Consider the following 21728-nt stretch of genomic DNA (forward strand, 5'->3'; position numbering starts at 1 on the left):
CAGCATCAGGAGGTGTCTCTGGAAGACCCTTTAGGTGCACCGTCCAACGAAGCATTTCACACAGCAGCATCAGGAGGTGTCTCTGGAAGACCCTTTAGGTGCACCGTCCAACGAAACATTTCACACAGCAGCATCAGGAGGTGTCTCTGGAAGACCCTTTAGGTGCACCGTCCAACGAAACATTTCACACAGCAGCTACAGGAGGTGTCTCTGGAAGACCCTTTAGGTGCACCGTCCAACGAAACATTTCACACAGCAGCATCAGGAGGTGTCTCTGGAAGACCCTTTAGGTGCACCGTCCAACGAAACATTTCACACAGCAGCATCAGGAGGTGTCTCTGGAAGACCCTTTAGGTGCACCGTCCAACGAAGCATTTCACACAGCAGCATCAGGAGGTGTCTCTGGAAGACCCTTTAGGTGCACCGTCCAACGAAACATTTCACACAGCAGCATCAGGAGGTGTCTCTGGAAGACCCTTTAGGTGCACCGTCCAACGAAACATTTCACACAGCGGCATCAGGAGGTGTCTCTGGAAGACCCTTTAGGTGCACCGTCCAACGAAACATTTCACACAGCAGCATCAGGAGGTGTCTCTGGAAGACCCTTTAGGTGCACCGTCCAACGAAACATTTCACACAGCGGCATCAGGAGGTGTCTCTGGAAGACCCTTTAGGTGCACCGTCCAACGAAACATTTCACACAGCAGCATCAGGAGGTGTCTCTGGAAGACCCTTTAGGTGCACCGTCCAACGAAACATTTCACACAGCGGCTAAAAGGTTTCGCTCCGTAAAAGAAAGAATGCAGTCGTCGTCGAGTACCTTCAATGGATGAGTTGAAGGAACGCAGTCCTGCTGTGTGGGTCGGCTCTTATATAGGTTAGTTATAACGCAGTCCTGCTGTGTGGGTCGGCTCTTATATAGGTTATATATATATACAGTCCTGCTGTGTGGGTCGGCTCTTATATAGGTTATAACTATAGAACGCAGTCCTGCTGTGTGGGTCGGCTCTTATATAGGTTAGTCCTGCTGTGTGGGTCGGCTCTTATATAGGTTAGTCCTGCTGTGTGGGTCGGCTCTTATATAGGTTAGTCCTGCTGTGTGGGTCGGCTCTTATATAGGTTAGTCCTGCTGTGTGGGTCGGCTCTTATATAGGTTAGTCCTGCTGTGTGGGTCGGCTCTTATATAGGTTAGTCCTGCTGTGTGGGTCGGCTCTTATATAGGTTAGTCCTGCTGTGTGGGTCGGCTCTTATATAGGTTAGTCCTGCTGTGTGGGTCGGCTCTTATATAGGTTAGTCCTGCTGTGTGGGTCGGCTCTTATATAGGTTAGTCCTGCTGTGTGGGTCGGCTCTTATATAGGTTAGTCCTGCTGTGTGGGTCGGCTCTTATATAGGTTAGTCCTGCTGTGTGGGTCGGCTCTTATATAGGTTAGTCCTGCTGTGTGGGTCGGCTCTTATATAGGTTAGTCCTGCTGTGTGGGTCGGCTCTTATATAGGTTAGTCCTGCTGTGTGGGTCGGCTCTTATATAGGTTAGTCCTGCTGTGTGGGTCGGCTCTTATATAGGTTAGTCCTGCTGTGTGGGTCGGCTCTTATATAGGTTAGTCCTGCTGTGTGGGTCGTCTCTTATATAGGTTAGTCCTGCTGTGTGGGTCGGCTCTTATATAGGTCAGTCCTGCTGTGTGGGTCGGCTCTTATATAGGTTAGTCCTGCTGTGTGGGTCGGCTCTTATATAGGTTAGTCCTGCTGTGTGGGTCGGCTCTTATATAGGTTAGTCCTGCTGTGTGGGTCGGCTCTTATATAGGTTAGTCCTGCTGTGTGGGTCGGCTCTTATATAGGTTAGTCCTGCTGTGTGGGTCGGCTCTTATATAGGTTAGTCCTGCTGTGTGGGTCGGCTCTTATATAGGTTAGTCCTGCTGTGTGGGTCGGCTCTTATATAGGTTAGTCCTGCTGTGTGGGTCGGCTCTTATATAGGTTAGTCCTGCTGTGTGGGTCGGCTCTTATATAGGTTAGTCCTGCTGTGTGGGTCGGCTCTTATATAGGTTAGTCCTGCTGTGTGGGTCGGCTCTTATATAGGTTAGTCCTGCTGTGTGGGTCGGCTCTTATATAGGTTAGTCCTGCTGTGTGGGTCGGCTCTTATATAGGTTAGTCCTGCTGTGTGGGTCGGCTCTTATATAGGTTAGTCCTGCTGTGTGGGTCGGCTCTTATATAGGTTAGTCCTGCTGTGTGGGTCGGCTCTTATATAGGTTAGTCCTGCTGTGTGGGTCGGCTCTTATATAGGTTAGTCCTGCTGTGTGGGTCGGCTCTTATATAGGTTAGTCCTGCTGTGTGGGTCGGCTCTTATATAGGTTAGTCCTGCTGTGTGGGTCGGCTCTTATATAGGTTAGTCCTGCTGTGTGGGTCGGCTCTTATATAGGTTAGTCCTGCTGTGTGGGTCGGCTCTTATATAGGTTAGTCCTGCTGTGTGGGTCGGCTCTTATATAGGTTAGTCCTGCTGTGTGGGTCGGCTCTTATATAGGTTAGTCCTGCTGTGTGGGTCGGCTCTTATATAGGTTAGTCCTGCTGTGTGGGTCGGCTCTTATATAGGTTAGTCCTGCTGTGTGGGTCGGCTCTTATATAGGTTAGTCCTGCTGTGTGGGTCGGCTCTTATATAGGTTAGTCCTGCTGTGTGGGTCGGCTCTTATATAGGTTAGTCCTGCTGTGTGGGTCGGCTCTTATATAGGTTAGTCCTGCTGTGTGGGTCGGCTCTTATATAGGTTAGTCCTGCTGTGTGGGTCGGCTCTTATATAGGTTAGTCCTGCTGTGTGGGTCGGCTCTTATATAGGTTAGTCCTGCTGTGTGGGTCGGCTCTTATATAGGTTAGTCCTGCTGTGTGGGTCGGCTCTTATATAGGTTAGTCCTGCTGTGTGGGTCGGCTCTTATATAGGTTAGTCCTGCTGTGTGGGTCGGCTCTTATATAGGTTAGTCCTGCTGTGTGGGTCGGCTCTTATATAGGTTAGTCCTGCTGTGTGGGTCGGCTCTTATATAGGTTAGTCCTGCTGTGTGGGTCGGCTCTTATATAGGTTAGTCCTGCTGTGTGGGTCGGCTCTTATATAGGTTAGTCCTGCTGTGTGGGTCGGCTCTTATATAGGTTAGTCCTGCTGTGTGGGTCGGCTCTTATATAGGTTAGTCCTGCTGTGTGGGTCGGCTCTTATATAGGTTAGTCCTGCTGTGTGGGTCGGCTCTTATATAGGTTAGTCCTGCTGTGTGGGTCGGCTCTTATATAGGTTAGTCCTGCTGTGTGGGTCGGCTCTTATATAGGTTAGTCCTGCTGTGTGGGTCGGCTCTTATATAGGTTAGTCCTGCTGTGTGGGTCGGCTCTTATATAGGTTAGTCCTGCTGTGTGGGTCGGCTCTTATATAGGTTAGTCCTGCTGTGTGGGTCGGCTCTTATATAGGTTAGTCCTGCTGTGTGGGTCGGCTCTTATATAGGTTAGTCCTGCTGTGTGGGTCGGCTCTTATATAGGTTAGTCCTGCTGTGTGGGTCGGCTCTTATATAGGTTAGTCCTGCTGTGTGGGTCGGCTCTTATATAGGTTAGTCCTGCTGTGTGGGTCGGCTCTTATATAGGTTAGTCCTGCTGTGTGGGTCGGCTCTTATATAGGTTAGTCCTGCTGTGTGGGTCGGCTCTTATATAGGTTAGTCCTGCTGTGTGGGTCGGCTCTTATATAGGTTAGTCCTGCTGTGTGGGTCGGCTCTTATATAGGTTAGTCCTGCTGTGTGGGTCGGCTCTTATATAGGTTAGTCCTGCTGTGTGGGTCGGCTCTTATATAGGTTAGTCCTGCTGTGTGGGTCGGCTCTTATATAGGTTAGTCCTGCTGTGTGGGTCGGCTCTTATATAGGTTAGTCCTGCTGTGTGGGTCGGCTCTTATATAGGTTAGTCCTGCTGTGTGGGTCGGCTCTTATATAGGTTAGTCCTGCTGTGTGGGTCGGCTCTTATATAGGTTAGTCCTGCTGTGTGGGTCGGCTCTTATATAGGTTAGTCCTGCTGTGTGGGTCGGCTCTTATATAGGTTAGTCCTGCTGTGTGGGTCGGCTCTTATATAGGTTAGTCCTGCTGTGTGGGTCGGCTCTTATATAGGTTAGTCCTGCTGTGTGGGTCGGCTCTTATATAGGTTAGTCCTGCTGTGTGGGTCGGCTCTTATATAGGTTAGTCCTGCTGTGTGGGTCGGCTCTTATATAGGTTAGTCCTGCTGTGTGGGTCGGCTCTTATATAGGTTAGTCCTGCTGTGTGGGTCGGCTCTTATATAGGTTAGTCCTGCTGTGTGGGTCGGCTCTTATATAGGTTAGTCCTGCTGTGTGGGTCGGCTCTTATATAGGTTAGTCCTGCTGTGTGGGTCGGCTCTTATATAGGTTAGTCCTGCTGTGTGGGTCGGCTCTTATATAGGTTAGTCCTGCTGTGTGGGTCGGCTCTTATATAGGTTAGTCCTGCTGTGTGGGTCGGCTCTTATATAGGTTAGTCCTGCTGTGTGGGTCGGCTCTTATATAGGTTAGTCCTGCTGTGTGGGTCGGCTCTTATATAGGTTAGAGTCACACAGTCCTGCTGTGTGGGTCGGCTCTTATATAGGTTAGAGTCACACAGTCCTGCTGTGTGGGTCGGCTCTTATATAGGTTAGGTTCTTATACAGTCCTGCTGTGTGGGTCGGCTCTTATATAGGTTAGGTTCTTATACAGTCCTGCTGTGTGGGTCGGCTCTTATATAGGTTAGGTTCTTATACAGTCCTGCTGTGTGGGTCGGCTCTTATATAGGTTAGGTTCTTATACAGTCCTGCTGTGTGGGTCGGCTCTTATATAGGTTAGGTTCTTATACAGTCCTGCTGTGTGGGTCGGCTCTTATATAGGTTAGGTTCTTATACAGTCCTGCTGTGTGGGTCGGCTCTTATATAGGTTAGGTTCTTATACAGTCCTGCTGTGTGGGTCGGCTCTTATATAGGTTAGGTTCTTATACAGTCCTGCTGTGTGGGTCGGCTCTTATATAGGTTAGGTTCTTATACAGTCCTGCTGTGTGGGTCGGCTCTTATATAGGTTAGGTTCTTATACAGTCCTGCTGTGTGGGTCGGCTCTTATATAGGTTAGTCCTGCTGTGTGGGTCGGCTCTTATATAGGTTAGTCCTGCTGTGTGGGTCGGCTCTTATATAGGTTAGTCCTGCTGTGTGGGTCGGCTCTTATATAGGTTAGTCCTGCTGTGTGGGTCGGCTCTTATATAGGTTAGCGGGCCTACGTGTGACGTAGACATGATGTCACATCAGTCCTGCTGTGTGGGTCGTCTCTTATATAGGTTAGCGGGCCTACGTGTGACGTAGACATGATGTCACATCAGTCTTGCTGTGTGGGTCGTCTCTTATATAGGTTAGCGGGCCTACGTGTGACGTAGACATGATGTCACATCAGTCCTGCTGTGTGGGTCGGCTCTTATATAGGTTAGCGGGCCTACGTGTGACGTAGACATGATGTCACATGTAGGCCAAGTTGGTGTGTCGTAGAGGCCTGACGTCATAGACTGACCTGCTACTGCTCTGTACTGCTCTCAGTGTGGTGACGTGTGTGACAAATCGTATGACTTTGACTTTGATAGTTTAACCCCTATCCGCTCGCTGTGTGTGTGTGTGTGTGTGTGTGTGTGTGTGTGTGTGTGCGCGCGCACACGTGCGTGTTTGCACATGTAACTCTGAGAATGTCCACATGGAACCAGTTGTACCCGTATGGGCCCACCTGGGCCATGCAAGCCATACAAAATGAAGCGCTTAATTATTCAGCGTATGTTTTGTAATTATAGAATTATCCAAATGTTCAAAGTAGCTAGAACTAGTAAAAGTAACTCAGTCAAGTTTCTTAACACATTTCTGACCTAATATAATCAAGCATCTCGTTTAGAATATTAACGCTCCTATGGGGAGAGATCTGACGAGTTAGCGCGATGTAGTAATGGAAGAGTATACCTCCTGGGTTTTTGGGGGGAAATGGAAGGTGAGGCTTTTCAGAGTAAAATCTGCCTCATCTGCTGAGCACCTTTTATTCTGAAAGATTCCTGGGCCAAAACAAGTGTTAAATACAGTATTTGAGTAAATGCAGTATATTCACCACAGAGAAGATGGAGTCTTCCACGTCATTCCATATCAAACATGACTTTATTGTCGCTTATACAGTTGTAAAAAGTGTGTGGAATTGGTTTTCTAATAACACAGAATATTACATTTTCTTAGTTTTTACAGTTTCTTATATTTTTTTATCCCACGATTTTGTAACCCATTTTTCACCCCTGTGTCAATCATCTAATCTAATGTGATCCTGGGCTCTACACACCCTCCGCCAACCTGGGGAGAGCAACGGACTTAACTCATGCTTCCTTCATGCCTGAGTGTCCAAGTTGCTCCTTTACACCTGACCGGGGGGGGAGTTTCCCTGGTTGCGTGGAAGGAACACGTTATTCCAACCAGTTCCTTTCCCCTCCATCAGGCGCCCCGGCTGGCCAGGGGGAGGCAGTTTAGTGACCAGGATTACTGCATGTTTTTTTGTGAGGGTACCTACGGGGAGAACATGCTAACTCCACACAGAAAGGCCCTTTCGTCAACCCCGCCTTCGGGTGTGGGCACTGATGACGCGGAGGAGGAAACACGCCGCCAGCGCCCACAGCGTCCCGAGCCCCCCCCAGGTAGTGCTGTCCGCTCACAGCTAGATTCCCGCTCGGGACGCTGTGGGCGCTGGCGGCGTGTTTTTTACAGTTTTTACAGTTTCGCAATGAAAATCTTTTTGAAATGAAAGGTAGTGCAATAAGCCAGACCCAATCAGTAGAACAGTCAGCGTACACGTGTTAATAATAATAATAAATTATACACAACTCTCTGGTGATAATAATAATGTGTTGCTGTCGAGAGGAAACCACATGACTCCATTCATGATGTTTTAAAAATAAAATCTGATTAATATCGGAATATTATTTATATCTCCAACTATGACCCGCTTTAAATACTGAGTCTGAATTAGTAGCCTAATGAGTAGTATTAAAATGTTATTGTCTTTTCTTATTGTCCAATGTATTTGTATTTAGTTCATAAAGTTAACATAACTATAAGCTATAATCAAAGGCATTTGAAATTAAATAAAAAAATATCTTTTTCAGGATTCAAAAATAGCAAAACAAAATAATTCAGGATTTCAATTCAAATAATGGCAAAAAAATAGCAGATCTACAAGCTCAAAATGCGTTTTGAGCTTGTAGATCGGCTATTTTTGCTATGACAGTAATATGCAATGTGGCCCTCTGGAGTGAGTGTGGAACTATAGTGGCCCTCTGGAGTGAGTGTGGAACTATAGTGGCCCTCTGGAGTGAGTGTGGAACTATAGTGGCCCTCTGGAGTGAGTGTGGAACTATAGTGGCCCTCTGGAGTGAGTGTGGAACTATAGTGGCCCTCTGGAGTGAGTGTGGAACTATAGTGGCCCTCTGGAGTGAGTGTGGAACTATAGTGGCCCTCTGGAGTGAGTGTGGAACTATAGTGGCCCTCTGGAGTGAGTGTGGAACTATAGTGGCCCTCTGGAGTGAGTGTAGAACTATAGTGGCCCTCTGGAGTGAGTGTGGAACAATAGTGGCCCTCTGGAGTGAGTGTGTAAATATAGTGGCTCTCTGGAGTGAGTGTGGAACTATAGTGGCCCTCTGGAGTGAGTGTGGAACTATAGTGGCCCTCTGGAGTGAGTGTGGAACTATAGTGGCCCCTCTGGAGTGAGTGTGGAATTATAGTGACCCTCTGGAGTGAGTGTGGAACTATAGTGGCCCTCTGGAGTGAGTGTGGAACTATAGTGGCCCTCTGGAGTGAGTGTGGAACTATAGTGGCCCTCTGGAGTGAGTGTGGAACTATAGTGGCCCTCTGGAGTGAGTGTGGAACTATAGTGGCCCTCTGGAGTGAGTGTGGAACTATAGTGGCCCTCTGGAGTGAGGTCCCCAGGGGTCCTTGAGGGGGTTCCCACTTCCCAGTATAGAGTTAAAAATCACACCCGAGTGAAGTGAGGGGCGCTATATATAATCTTATCATCATGACTTACATTCCCCATTCATTGTCAATGGGAATTCAATGTTTGTACACTAATAGCTAAATATCAAAAATCACACCCGTGTGAAATGATGGTGTCAAAACAAACATTAAATTATCTTTATTGTTAATGTGATTTAATGTTTGTGTTTATAGGGACAAAACAAATGGCGTTTTTAAAACAAACATTGACGTAAAAACAAACATTAAATCCGGCGCATATACTCCATTTCCACCCCAGCTTCTTCCGGGTTGGAAAAGTGTAATGGGGCGGGGCCTATGTGAGGGGCGTGGTGTATGTGATGGGCGGGGCCTATGTGAGGGGGCGGGGCTTATGTGACGCGTTTTAAGCAGCCCATTGGTCGTTCATGTGTCTGCATGGCCCCGCCCCCAACCGTAATCCACTGCAGTGCCTATGATTGGCCAGCATGTCCATTGAGCTTAACAAACACCCCCACCCCTCGGTTATGGGGGGCGTGGTTCCAGGGGGTGTGGTTTATGGGGGTGTGGTTCTGGGGGTGTAGTTCTGGGGGTGTAGTTCTGGGGGTGTGGTTCTGGGGGCTTGGGTTGTCATGGCCAGAGCCATTGGAATACGACAGTGTTCACTCATGTGGCTTCAGTCCAATGGCGGCTTTTCTACATAGTCGACCAGAAGTTGGCAGAATGCACAATGACTCACGGCAACAGCCCAGCTTTAATGATCTTAAATCCCTTCATTTTTGATCGTTTTTTTTGTAATAGTACAAAATAAACATTAAGAGACTTTAGTTGTCACTGTACAATACTTTAAAACTATAGCCCACCATAGCACCCCGCTTTGTCTCAATGGGATAGTTCCAACGTTTGGAACTATAGCCCATAGGCACCCTGCTTTGTCTCAATGGGATAGTTCCAATGTTTGGAACTTTAGCCCACCATAGCACCCCGCTTTGTCTCAATGGGATAGTTCCAATGTTTGGAAGCGTGTCGCCACTCTCTTATACTATTCCACTCGGGGTCATGGCTACGTTGACCACACCCCCTGCCCCGCCACTCGCCCCTCCCCCGTTGACCACACCCCCTGCCCCTCCCCCCTCCTCCTCCTCCCCCTCCCCCTCCCTCCTCCTCCTCCTCCTCAGCAGTGCCAGGACGTCCCGTCTGAACTTCTGGGACATGAGCACGTAGAGGACGGGGTTCACGACGGTGGAGGCGACGGCCGTGAAGCGGGCGACGGCGCTGAAGGCGCCGTAGCGCGGTGAGGCCCCCGCCGCCCCCTGGCTGCGGGAGGCCAGCAGCGCCAGCGTCAGGCCGTAGGACGGCAGCCAGCACAGCGTGAAGGACAGGACCAGAGCCACCGACGTCTGGGTCACCTTGCTCTGGTAGCGCTCCACCTGGTAGAGAGAGAGAGATATGGGTCACCTTGTTCTGGTAGCAGTGCTCCAACCTGTAGGGGGCGGTAGAGAGAGGGGCTCTACACACCCTCCGCCAACCTGGGGAGAGCAACGGACTTAACTCATGCTTCCTTCATGCCTGAGTGTCCAAGTTGCTCCTTTACACCTGACAGGGGGGAGTTTCCCTGGTTGGACGTAGCGCGTGGAAGGAACACGTTATTCCAACCAGTTCCTTTCCCCTCCATCAGACCCGGTTGTCGTGTGTGAGAAATGGTACGACTTTGCCTTCGTCCTCCGGCCTCACCTGGGGCGCTCTGCCGTCGCGCCGACTCCGCCACAGGAAGGCGTAGATGCCGCCGTACGCCACGGCGATGGTCGCCAGCGGCAGCAGGAAGGCCAGCAGGAAGTGACACAGGCCCATGGCCAGCTGCTCCTGCTGCGACAGGAAGGCGAAGCACGCCAGGCGTTCCGCCTCCGGGGGGCGCCGCGGAGTCACCACGGTGCGGAAGTCCAGCTGAGGAGCCGCCAGAGCGCAGGCCGGGATCCAGAGGAGCGCTACGACCCCCGTGACCCTGACAGAGAGAGGGACAGAGAGCTTGTAGATCTATTGACCCCCGTGACCCTGAGGGAGAGAGAGGGACAGAGAGCTTGTAGATCTATTGACCCCCGTGACCCTGAGGGAGAGAGAGGGACAGAGAGCTTGTAGATCTATTGACCCCCGTGACCCTGAGAGGGAGAGAGAGGGACAGAGAGCTTGTAGATCTACAGAAGAAGCTGTGACGGCGTGTTGGTGCGCAGCTGTTTTTAGACAGCTGGTGGACGGGAATTAAGCTCCACCTTCCGCGGACGAAAGAAGCTGAGGAGAGAGCGCAAGTCGTCCGCGGTCGTCCGCAAGCGGTCGCGGAAGTCGTCCGCAGAAGTGGAGCTTTTTTTTTCCATCCACCAGCTGTCTAAAAACCCGGTTTTTCGGCTGTCCGCATCCGAAACAGTCCGCAGCTCTTTTGATAGTGTGGCAGTATACTGACAGACAGACAGGGAGGCCGGGACCCAGAGTAGAGCTGCAGCCGCGGTCACCCTGAGAGTATTCCCTGCGTGGGGACAGCAGGCGGTAGGCCGTGGCTGTGTGCAGAAAGTGTTAGAGAGGCAGGGGGGCTGACATCTCGTAAGAGGAGCGCTTTTGGACAAGCTCTCAACTCGTTGACTAGTAGCGACTATTGTCGGGGCGCAACCCAGCACTCCTTATCTACTGGAAATGTGGTGTAACGACACGAATTCTGTGTGGGGACAGACAGGCTGTGTGTGTACATTACTACCTCCGTGGGGACAGGTAGTAATGGATGTGTGTATATATTAGTACCTCCGTGGGGACAGGTAGTAATGGATGTGTGTATATATCAGTACCTCCGTGGGGACAGCAGCCGGTAGGCCGCGGCGGGCGTCACCACCGTGAGGTAGCGCGACACGGCCAGCGCCGCCAGCGTGAAGGCGGAGGCCGAGGCGCAGGCGGCGCCCAGGAAGCTGAGGGCGCGGCACAGGAAGTCGCCGAAGGGCCAGTGCTGCGTGGCCACGGCGGCCGTGTGGAACGGCAGCGTGGCGAGGAGGAGGAGGTCGGCCACGCTCAGCGCCACCAGAAGGACGTCGGTGCCTGTTGGGAGAGAGAGGAGCAGGAGGTCACAGCGCCACCAGGAGGACAGGAGGACGTCGGTACCTACAGAACCTACTACACAATAACAGAACAGAACCTAACATAGGCTATACTACACAATAACAGAACAGAACCTAACATAGGCTATACTACACAATAACAGAACAGAACCTAACATAGGCTCTACTACACAATAACAGAACAGAACCTAACATAGGCTACACAATAACACACCTGTCCCCGGGCCCGACATGGCCCCCCCCGTGGATCCCTGGAGACCGCCCCTCCCCCCCCTCCTCCTGCGCCCGCCACGCCCACACAGGACGGCCAGCACCAGGGCGTGGCCCGTGACGCCCAGCGCCATCATCAACACGTCCAGGACGGGCACCAGGACCTGCTCCGCCGTGCGCTGACCGCTGCCGTTCCCCGCTGCCCCCCCTCCTCCTCCCCCTCCTCCTCCTCCTGAAGAGTTCCACACCTCCATCATGGAAGTGTCGTCCGATCCGCTCAGTCACGCCAAAGAGATTCTAGAACGAAGAGACGACACTCCCGTTAATAAGTCCCATAGTATAACCACCAGCGCCATCTTGGAGTGATGACGCCACTTCCGGTCGCCTTGAAAAGGTCAAAGCAGAAATGAGTAACATATTCATTCAGAATGTCAGGGTGCATGTGTGCGCGTGCCTGTGTGCGCGTGCATGTGTGCGCGTGCGCGCACGGCCGTGCATGTGTTTACGTGTGTGTTCGAAGTGTTGCATAGAAAGTGCTGCCGCCGTGAAGCATGAGGTCAGTCCGCTGCCCCCCTCAGGTTGGCAGAGGAAGTGTAGCGCCCAGGATTACATTAGATAATTAACAAAGAAAAGAATGGGTTGCAAAATCGTGGGCTAAAAATTATGATTAAAAAAAAAGAAAAAAAAAGGAAAGTGCTGCCGACATCTTGGAGTGATGCGCCATCTAGTGGTGATCCTAAAAAACTCACTGAGTTTCGTCTCTTGTTCTAGAATCTCATTGGTCACGTTGCCGTTTTTAACGAGTGGCGAAAAGTCAATCCACCCCTGATTAGTTTTGATGTTTTTGACATTATTTTATGATACCAGATTCCTATTTTAATCGAAAAATTAGCTTTGATATAATTATCGTCCAGTCCCGTCCCGGGTCGGCCCGGTCTCTGTCATCGTGGTTACAAAAATGCAGCCTACGTTTTGGGTGACCAAGAAATGCGATAGATTTAACGTAGGCGTTTTTAACTCTGGGTTCCCGCCTTGAATATGTCTTGAATAAGTCTTGAATGAATGAATGAATATATGTGGCTTAATGGTCAAAAAGCATTTAAGTATTAAGCAACAAGAGTTAAATCTCTCTGATATGCATTCAGAGCTCCGCAGCTGAATCTGTCGGCAACTCCCGTTATACTAACTAGTACAACGTGTTAGGAATGTAAACAAAGACGCACCAGCGGACGTGCAGCGCTGAAGGAGCGTGAACGGGACAGGGAGGAGATGAGACGCTGTGTAGAGCGGCTGATCCCTGCATCTCTCCTCTCCTCTCCGTCACTCAGCCAGGCCAGTCGGCCCTCCTGCTGTCAGGAACGTTGTCCTCCTGCTGTCAGGAACGTTGTTCTCCTGCTGTCAGGAACGCTGTCCTCCTGCTGTCAGGAACGCTGTCCTCCTGCTGTCAGGAACGTTGTCCTCCTGCTGTCAGGAACGTTGTCCTCCTGCTGTCAGGAACGTTGTTCTCCTGCTGTCAGGAACGTTGTCCTCCTGCTGTCAGGAACGTTGTCCTCCTGCTGTCAGGAACGTTGTTCTCCTGCTGTCAGGAACGTTGTCGTCTCCGCGGCCGCAGGGCGTTTTCTCAGAGAGCTGAGCCTCTATAAACGCTCCGATTCCCTGTCGACGGCTCAGATCAATCAGGCTTCTCTGCGTGATGTCTCTATATCATCAAGGCAAGCCGTGTGCTGTGTGTGTGTGTGCGCTGTGTGTGTGTGTGTGTGTGTGTGTGTGTGTGTGTGTGTGTGTGTGTGTGTGTGTGTGTGTGTGTGTGTGTGTGTGTGTGTGTGTGTGTGTGTGTGTGTGTGTGTGTGTGTGCTGCCTCGCCCGCTCCGCAATCAGCCACCGGTCTTAGCTGCTAGATCTCGCCCGGGAGGGGGTCTGTCTGTCTGTCTGTCGGTGCCCCTAGGAGGGGGTCTGTCTGTGCCCCTAGGAGGGGGTCTGTCTGTGCCCCTAGGAGGGGGTCTGTCTGTCTGTCTGTCTGTCTGTCTATGCCCCTAGGAGGGAGTCTGTCTGTCTGTCTGTCTGTCTGTGCCCGCCCCTAGGAGGGAGTCTGTCTGTCTGTCTGTCTGTCTGTGCCCCTAGGAGGGAGTCTGTCTGTCTGTCTGTCTGTCGGTGCCCCTAGGAGGGGGTCTGTCTGTGCCCCTAGGAGGGGGTCTGTCTGTCTGTCTGTCTGTGCCCCTAGGAGGGAGTCTGTCTGTCTGTCTGTCTGTGCCCCTAGGAGGGGGGTCCGTGCACCCAGAGAGGGGGTCGATTGATGTCCCAAACGAGTCCCGTAACGGATCGGTGACTACTCTAGGATAGAAAGGCAGGTGAATGTGAGCAGTGTGTGAGACACTGTAGTGAACTCTGGACCCACATGGTGACACAGAGAGAGAGAGAGAGAGAGGGGAGTGTCTGAGTGGTCATTCCTGCAGTGTGACAGGGACAGGAGATAGGGAGCGTCTGCCACTGTGGGAGTGTTTCCCACAGTTTCCGTCTTTATGTCGTCAGGGCAGAAACACCTCTTATCTCCAGTTGTACCAGCTCAGTGGTCTTGTGGTTAGAGTGTCCGCCCTGAGACTGGGAGGTCGGGGTTCGATCCCCGGCCGGGTCATCATACCAAAGACTGTTAATAATGGGACCCCAGTGCCTCTCCCTGCTTGGCACTCAGCATCAAGGGTTGGATTGGGGGTAGGAAGTGAGGACGCTGGAGTCGACTGTTCGCCGCTTGTTCGCCTCCCGATGTATGAATGAATGAATCATTGTAAAGCGCTTTGAGTAGGCACGTAGTGCATAGAAAAGCGCCATAAAAATGCAATTCATTGTCTCCATGTTTGAACCTTTTTTGTTAACTTTTTTGTGTCACACACAAAGCGGCATATTCGCAAAGCTGGAGAGACGTGGCGCTTGTAGATCTGCTACTTTTTGCTGTTTTTCTTTTTTTTTTTTATCAAATTTGAATCCTGAAACGTTTACAGTTTAGGACATACCAGGTTTCCACCGGCAGAGACGTTAAATAATCTCAGTGCCTTTTACGTGTGTGCACACACGCACGCACACACGCACACACACACACACACACGCACGAACACACACACACACACACACACACACGCGCACGAACACACACACATGCACGCACACGCACACACGGGTATGTAAATATATACACAGATCCCTGGGCGACAGAGACAGTGTTTGCTTTACAAATCGGGGTAATTATTGACCATCGTCCTGGAGCGCTCCGCGTCTGACCGCCGTTATCAACATCGCCACACCTGTGGATGAGGGCCATAAAAATCGTGCAAACTCTAAAACCATAAATCGTATAAACGTCGAGCTTTGCTCTCTCGTTTGTTCTCTCGACGTAGACGCAGAGACGGAGCAACGCGGGGTTAACTGTTGTTATTAATTGTTGTTATAGTCGAAGTGCATACTTACAATTTACAATGTATAGGCATTTAGAACACGCTCTGAATCCAGAGACATTTACAGTAAGCAAGAACAACACCATGGTAATACATCACATTTAAATAAATAGTCATCAAGAATAATACATAAGCTACGAACCTAACAGTGGAATATCTATATAATTAAACTGTACGGTTTTACTAAATTACTCCTCAAATTCAGCAACTCCTTCCGCAAAGGGGTTATCGACGGGTGAGACAGTGACTTACTCGAGCATATTTGAAACACATTTATTAAACTCAACACATTATTTTCAGTCAGTTTCAGATAGTGGCTAGTTTCGGCTAGGTAATCGACAGCTCCACAACACCCATCAAAAACAATGTCCATCGTCCTTCTGACCAGCAGTCAGTCCTCGCATGCGCATACGAGCCTATCTTGCGCGTGACCACTACTGCCGACAGATGTCACTCTTACACCACTCAATACAAAATAAAAAAGGAAATAGAAAGCATAGCAAGAAATGTACTATAGAGTGCTATGTCTACATAAAATGCTATCTACTGTGAGTTACATAATTATATTATAAGTTGAGCCTTTGCATACGCCTGTAAGGTTGTGGAGTCTAGGGCAAGTGCTACGGGCTAAGATGGAGTCTGAAGAGGTGGGTTTTCAGACTACGGCGGAAGATTAGGAGCGAGTCTGTAGTTCTGACTGCAGTGGGAAGTTCATTCCATAGTTTAGATTGGGAGTGAGTCTGTAGTTCTGACTGCGATGGGAAGTTCATTCCATAGTTTAGATTGGGAGTGAGTCTGTAGTTCTGACTGCAATGGGAAGTTCATTCCATAGTTTAGATTGGGAGTGAGTCTGTAGTTCTGACTGCAATGTGAAATTCATTCCATAGTTTAGATTGGGAGTGAGTCTGTAGTTCTGACTGTAATGGGAAGTTCATTCCATAGTTTAGATTGGGAGTGAGTCTGTAGTTCTGACTGCAATGGGAAGTTCATTCCATAGATGTGTGTGCACGTGCACAGTTTAGTGAGTTTACAGAAAACACAGCATCCCAGTCATTTAAACCGATTTAGGATTGAGGCTGAATGTTGCTATCAGTATCACCAGAGGGCGCTAAATCCACAGGTTCATGTATTTCTTATTTGCATTATAATCCCCATATAGGAGGATTTTAGATCGCCTCATATAACAACTGTGTTTGAAAAATGAACAAGTCATCCCGGCCGTTTCACTCATATGGATATGAAGAATCAACTGACTGAGAGAAAACACTATTGTTAGTGCTGCTGAATTAGTTACATTTTTGCTAGAAACAGACTGTATGAAATATGAGCGTCATAGACACCTCCCCGACAATATTTGACAGGTTTCTTATTTATTTTTAAACCACAATCCTCTTATTCCAGGAACAGTTCTATGACTCCTCCACATGACGCTCACTGTGTTTCACTGCAACAACAACTGACCTCAGGTCAGGTCTGGAGGACATAATTAACCCGTTCTTTGGCACTGTGTGAGTTCCCAGAGTTCCTCATCCCAGCTGGCCCGGAGAGAGTGTTTATTATCCATGTTCCGTGATGTGCACTTGCGCGCCCCTGGGTGTGTGTGCGCGCGTGTGCCTGGGTGTGTGTGTGTGTGTGTGTGTGTGTGTGTGCGTGCGCCTGGGTGGGTGTGTGTGTGTGTGCGCCTGGGTGTGTGTGTGTGTGTGTGTGTGTGTGTGTGTGTGTGTGTGCATGCGCCTGGGTGGGTGTGTGTGTGTGTGTGTGTGTGTGTGTGTGGGAGAGGAGAGGAGAGGAGAGCATTTGCATTTCTTTCACCATGTAGTCAAAAGTAAATGATGCATTCGTGGTCTGGAAAGGGTTGTTTTACAGACGGGGGGGGGGGGGGAGGGGCAGGGGCAGGGGCTGAAGCCCCCTTTGATGTCTATGTGTGCACGTGTGTGTGTGTGTGTGTGTGTGTGTGCGTGTGCGTGAGGGATTTTTTACAGGCGGGGGCCGGGGAGGGGCAGGGGCTGAAGCCCCCTTTGATGTCTATGTGTGCACGTGTGTGTGTGTGTGTGTGTGTGTGTGTGTGTGTGTGTGTGTGTGTGTGCGTGCTGAAGCCCCCTTTGATGTCTATGTGTGCACGTCCCTGTGCGTGCCTGTGTGTGTGTGTGTGTGTGTGTGTGTGTGTGTCCGTGAGGGAATGTTGTTCAGCGGTGTAGCAGCTGCTCAGTCTCTCCTGCGGGGAACGAGGCGTTCTTCCTCTTTGGCAGAACGTTGTACTGAATGTTCTCCCAGTTGAACCACAGCGTAGAGGATGATGGAACACATTCTGACACTTTCCCTTCAGAGAGAAGTGATCTTAGACATGTTTCCATTCAGAGAGAAGTGATCTTAGACATGTTTCCATTCAGAGAGCAGTGATCTTAGACATGTTTCCATTCAGAGAGCAGTGATCTTAGACTGTGATGTGTGTGATTGCAGTGGCAGCTCCCAAGCTCTGGAATGAGCTGCCTCTGCACACAAGACAAGCCCCCCACTCTTCAGGTGTTTAAATCACGCCTCAAGACATATTTTTATTCTTTGGCTTTTCATATAGCATATATGAGCTTTGTTGTTGAAAGTGACACTGTGTACTGTATGTTGTTTGTTTTTAAATTAAGTTGTGATTTTTATTATTTTATTGTTAAGCACTTTGGTACAACTTGTTGTTATTTAAATGTGCTATAGAAATAAAGATGGTGTGGTATGGTATGGTAGACATGTTTCCATTCAGAGAGAAGTGATCTTAGACATGTTGTGATCTTAGACATGTTTCCATTCAGAGAGAAGTGATCTTAGACATGTTTCCATTCAGAGAGAAGTGATCTTAGACATGCAGTGAAGTCTCTCGTAGCCACACAACTATTCCACAATATCCTGAATGCTATATAGAGTCACACAAAGTAGTGTTGGAATATGGAGATCTCCAAAAATCTTCCGTCTACGGGACAGAATTGAAATGTACTTGATTACATTTCTGTCTGTGTACTCTCTGCGTCCTCTGAGAGACCCGGGGTGGAGCGCTGTGAGCGCGCTCAGCCTCTTACTCATCTCAAGGTCGAGAAGGAGGAGGAGAAAAAAAAAAGAAGCGAAAGTTGAACATTCCCGTCTGGAGTCGAGACATGGAAAAAGTTCTGCTGGCCTCGTCGATGGTGACGAGGCCTGTTCTCTGTGCTTTGGGCTGCTGTCACATGACCTTCCACTGGTGGGTGCCCTCGGGCCTAGCGGTCCAGGCCTCATACAAGGCTCTAATGCAGCCTCACAGCGAGACGCGTGTTCGAATCCCGATCCTGACGACCACCTTTTGCTGCCTGTCACTACACCCCCCCCCCACCCCGACTCTCCCTTTGTCCGAAAAAGCCTCCAAAATATATTTTTAAGGCAAAAAATGAAAAAAAAACTCTGTGTGTGTGTGTGTGTGTGTCTGTTTGTGTCTGTGTGTGTCTGTGTCTGTGCGTGTGTGTGTGTGTGTGTGTCTGTGTGTCTCCAAAACTGTTGGAATGCACTTCCCATTAGATAGTATTTGATACAGACTTATAGCATGTTATGTAGACAGCACTATAATTGCATTGATTGTAGTCATAGCACGTCATAGTACATATGTATAGCATAGTATAGTATATATGTATAGTTTATATGTGTAGTTTCATTATATAGATATTCCACTGTTACGTTCTTAGCTTATGCATGTTTCATGATAAATTATTTTTATGTGATGTATTCCCATGCTTTTTGTTCTTGCTTAATGTAAGTCGCTCTGGATTAAGAGCGTCTGCTAAATGCCTACATTGTGTGTGTGTGTGTGTGTGTGTGTGTGTGTGTGTGTGTGTGTGTGTGCGCGTGTCTCTGTGTGTGTGTGTGTGTGTGTGTGTGTGTGTGTGTGTGTGTGTCCTAGACGTGGGCTCGGTGGAGGGCCTGGCGTACCACCGGGCCTGGGACATGCTGTTCTGGACCAGCTACACCACCTCCACCATCACGTGTCACACGGTGGACCAGAGCCGCTGGGGCGCCGCCGACCGCCAGACGGTGGTCAGCATGTCGGGGGACGACCACCCCAGAGCCTTCGTCCTGGACGAGTGTCAAAGGTCAGACCTGAGATCAGATTCACACGAGGTTTCCACTGGACACACACTGGTCTGATTAACCCATTCTGACCCGAGATCAGATTCTACAGAATGTTCTTCTACATCCTGACTGTTTTCATTCTGACCTGAGATCAGATTCTATGAATGTTCTCCTACATCCTGACAGTTTTCTGAAAAAGCTATGTTTCTATGTCAGTCGTTCTTCGACATGTTTGACATAGTCTGACATAGTTTGACATGTTTCTATGTCAGTCGATCTACAAGCTCGTAGCGCGCCACTCGGTGGCACGCTACGAGCTTGTAGATCTGCTATTTTTCAATAGCTAAAGCATAACATATTAGAGTTACTGTTATAATTCAGGATCTTCTCTGCCTCTTCCCTTTGAAAACTACCCCGCTGGCCGAGCAGACATCCGAGGTTCGGAGCTGTTCTGATGTTCTGGTGTCTGTTCTCCTCAGCCTGATGTTCTGATGTTCTGATGTTCTGATGTTCTGGTGTCTGTTCTCCTCAGCCTGATGTTCTGATGTTCTGATGTTCTGATGTTCTGATGTTCTGATGTTCTGTTCTCCTCAGCCTGATGTTCTGATGTTCTGATGTTCTGGTGTTCTGTTCTCCTCAGCCTGATGTTCTGATGTTCTGATGTTCTGTTCTCCTCAGCCTGATGTTCTGATGTTCTGATGTTCTGATGTTCTGATGTTCTGATGTTCTGTTCTCCTCAGCCTGATGTTCTGATGTTCTGATGTTCTGGTGTTCTGTTCTCCTCAGCCTGATGTTCTGATGTTCTGATGTTCTGTTCTCCTCAGCCTGATGTTCTGATGTTCTGATGTTCTGGTGTTCTGTTCTCCTCAGCCTGATGTTCTGGACCAACTGGAACGAGCAGTCTCCCAGCATCATGCGTGCCACGCTGAGCGGCTCCAACGTCCTGGTGATCATCGGCAGCGACATCCGGACGCCCAACGGCCTGGCCATCGACCACCGCGCGGAGAAGCTCTACTTCTCGGACGCCACGCTGGACAAGATCGAACGCTGCGAGTACGACGGCACGCGCCGCTACGTGAGTGACCGACCGCACCTGTGCACGCACACACACCTGTACACACACACGCACACACACACCTGTACACACACACACACACACCTGTACACACACACACACACACCTGTACACACACACACACACACACACACCTGTACACACACACACACACACACACACACACACACACACCTGTACACACACACACACACACCTGTGCACACACACACACACCTGCACACACACACACACACACACACACACACACACACACACACCTGTACACACACACACACCCACACACACCTGTGCACACACACACACACCTGCACACACACACACACACACACACACACACCTGTACACACACACACACACACACACACACACACCTGTACACACACACACACACACACACACCTGTACACACACACACACACACCTGTGCACACACACACACACCTGCACACACACACACCTGTACACACACACACACACACACCTGTACACACACACACACACACACCTGTACACACACACACACACCTGTACACACACACACACACACACCTGTACACACACACACACACACACACACACACCTGTACACACACACACCTGTACACACATACACCTGTACACACACACACACACACACACCTGTACACACACACACACCTGTACACACACACACACACACACCTGTACACACACGCACCTGTACACCTGTACACACACGCACCTGTGCACACACACACACACACCTGTACACACACACACACCTGTACACACACACACCTGTACACACACGCACCTGTACACACACGCACCTGTGCACACACACACACACCTGTACACACACACACACCTGTACACACACACACCTGTACACACACGCACCTGTACATGCACACACCTGTACACGCACACACACACACACACACACACACACACACACACTCGCACTGCATTACTTGTCGGACGGGATACCAGTCCACAAAGCATCACCGCGACCATCACTATGTTTGCTGTGGATAACGGCGATGGAAAGGAACAGAAACAATGAGGTGTGCGTACATGCGTACATGCGTACGTGCGTACGTGCGTACGTGCGTGCGCCGACCAAGATGACGCGTCGCCATCGCCTAGACCGCTGGGCGTAGATTCACACTAATGGCGCTGGGTCAGGTTAATTCAAATGACGTAGGTCTACGCCAAAAGCGGGGAAAGTGTTAAGTAACTTGTTCAACACTGGGCGGGGCTGACCTGCTGGCAGGCCATATATGGATATACCGCAGCCGATGACATCACTGCTATGACCTCACCGCTGTGACATCACTCTAGCCAGCAGGATAAAAGACACTGCAGCCTCAGAGAGAGTCCAGATGAAATCAGACCAGATTAAATCAGAGTCCAGGTTAAAGCAGCGCTCCCAATAATCTCCAACCATCACCACATCTTCAAGACTCCTCCGGCCAAGATTCAAACAGCTCTAGAATCTAAAAGCGTACCTCATTGACTCTCCTTTTATTTTCTATTGAGCTCTTCGTTCTTCTACAGAGCAGGAAACCAACAGCTTTACTTCAGTTCACCGTCAACTGTCGAGTTAAGACATGTTTTCCTGGACGTTGAAGCAGAAAGGATCCCCAAAGCAAGGAAACCAAGCTGCTGTAGCCGTGAGACACGAGCTGTACTCCTTTAGATGGAGGGGTAAGAAGCAAAGAAGAAGAAGACTGATTGTTGTGCAGGTCTTCAACTCAGTGACTTTACGCTGGAGGGAGTTGACCACAGTGAGAACTGGAAGAGGAGAACCTCACCTCGAGGTTCCATCCAGGTGCTACGG

At 49.7% G+C, this 21728-nt stretch overlaps 2 protein-coding genes across 7 annotated transcripts in view; one reads left to right on the forward strand and one right to left on the reverse strand.

The window, feature by feature from the left end:
• Positions 1-21728, forward strand: part of LOC308335516 (low-density lipoprotein receptor-related protein 1-like) — a 209572-nt gene that overhangs the window by 112351 nt on the left and 75493 nt on the right. For all 6 annotated transcript variants that reach the window (XR_013966027.1, XM_080792562.1, XM_080792563.1 and 3 more), the window contains 2 exons: positions 18659-18848; positions 19699-19903. Coding sequence is in view for 5 of the 6 variants with exons in the window: in XM_080792562.1 (XP_080648688.1) it covers positions 18659-18848; positions 19699-19903 (395 nt within the window). In the remaining variant the exon portion in view is untranslated. The remainder of the gene's footprint in view (positions 1-18658; positions 18849-19698; positions 19904-21728) is intronic.
• On the reverse strand, positions 9032-11553 carry LOC308335828 (galanin receptor type 2-like; the record flags this gene model as incomplete). The annotated part of the gene is made up of 4 exons (XM_080793046.1): positions 9032-9424; positions 9729-9996; positions 10826-11069; positions 11304-11553. 4 exons carry the CDS (start codon positions 11551-11553, stop codon positions 9032-9034), a joined length of 1155 nt encoding a protein of 384 aa, XP_080649172.1.

This window comes from Protomyctophum bolini (genome assembly GCF_963924005.1).
Source record: "Protomyctophum bolini genome assembly, chromosome: 20".
Classification (NCBI taxonomy): Eukaryota; Metazoa; Chordata; class Actinopteri; order Myctophiformes; family Myctophidae; genus Protomyctophum; species Protomyctophum bolini.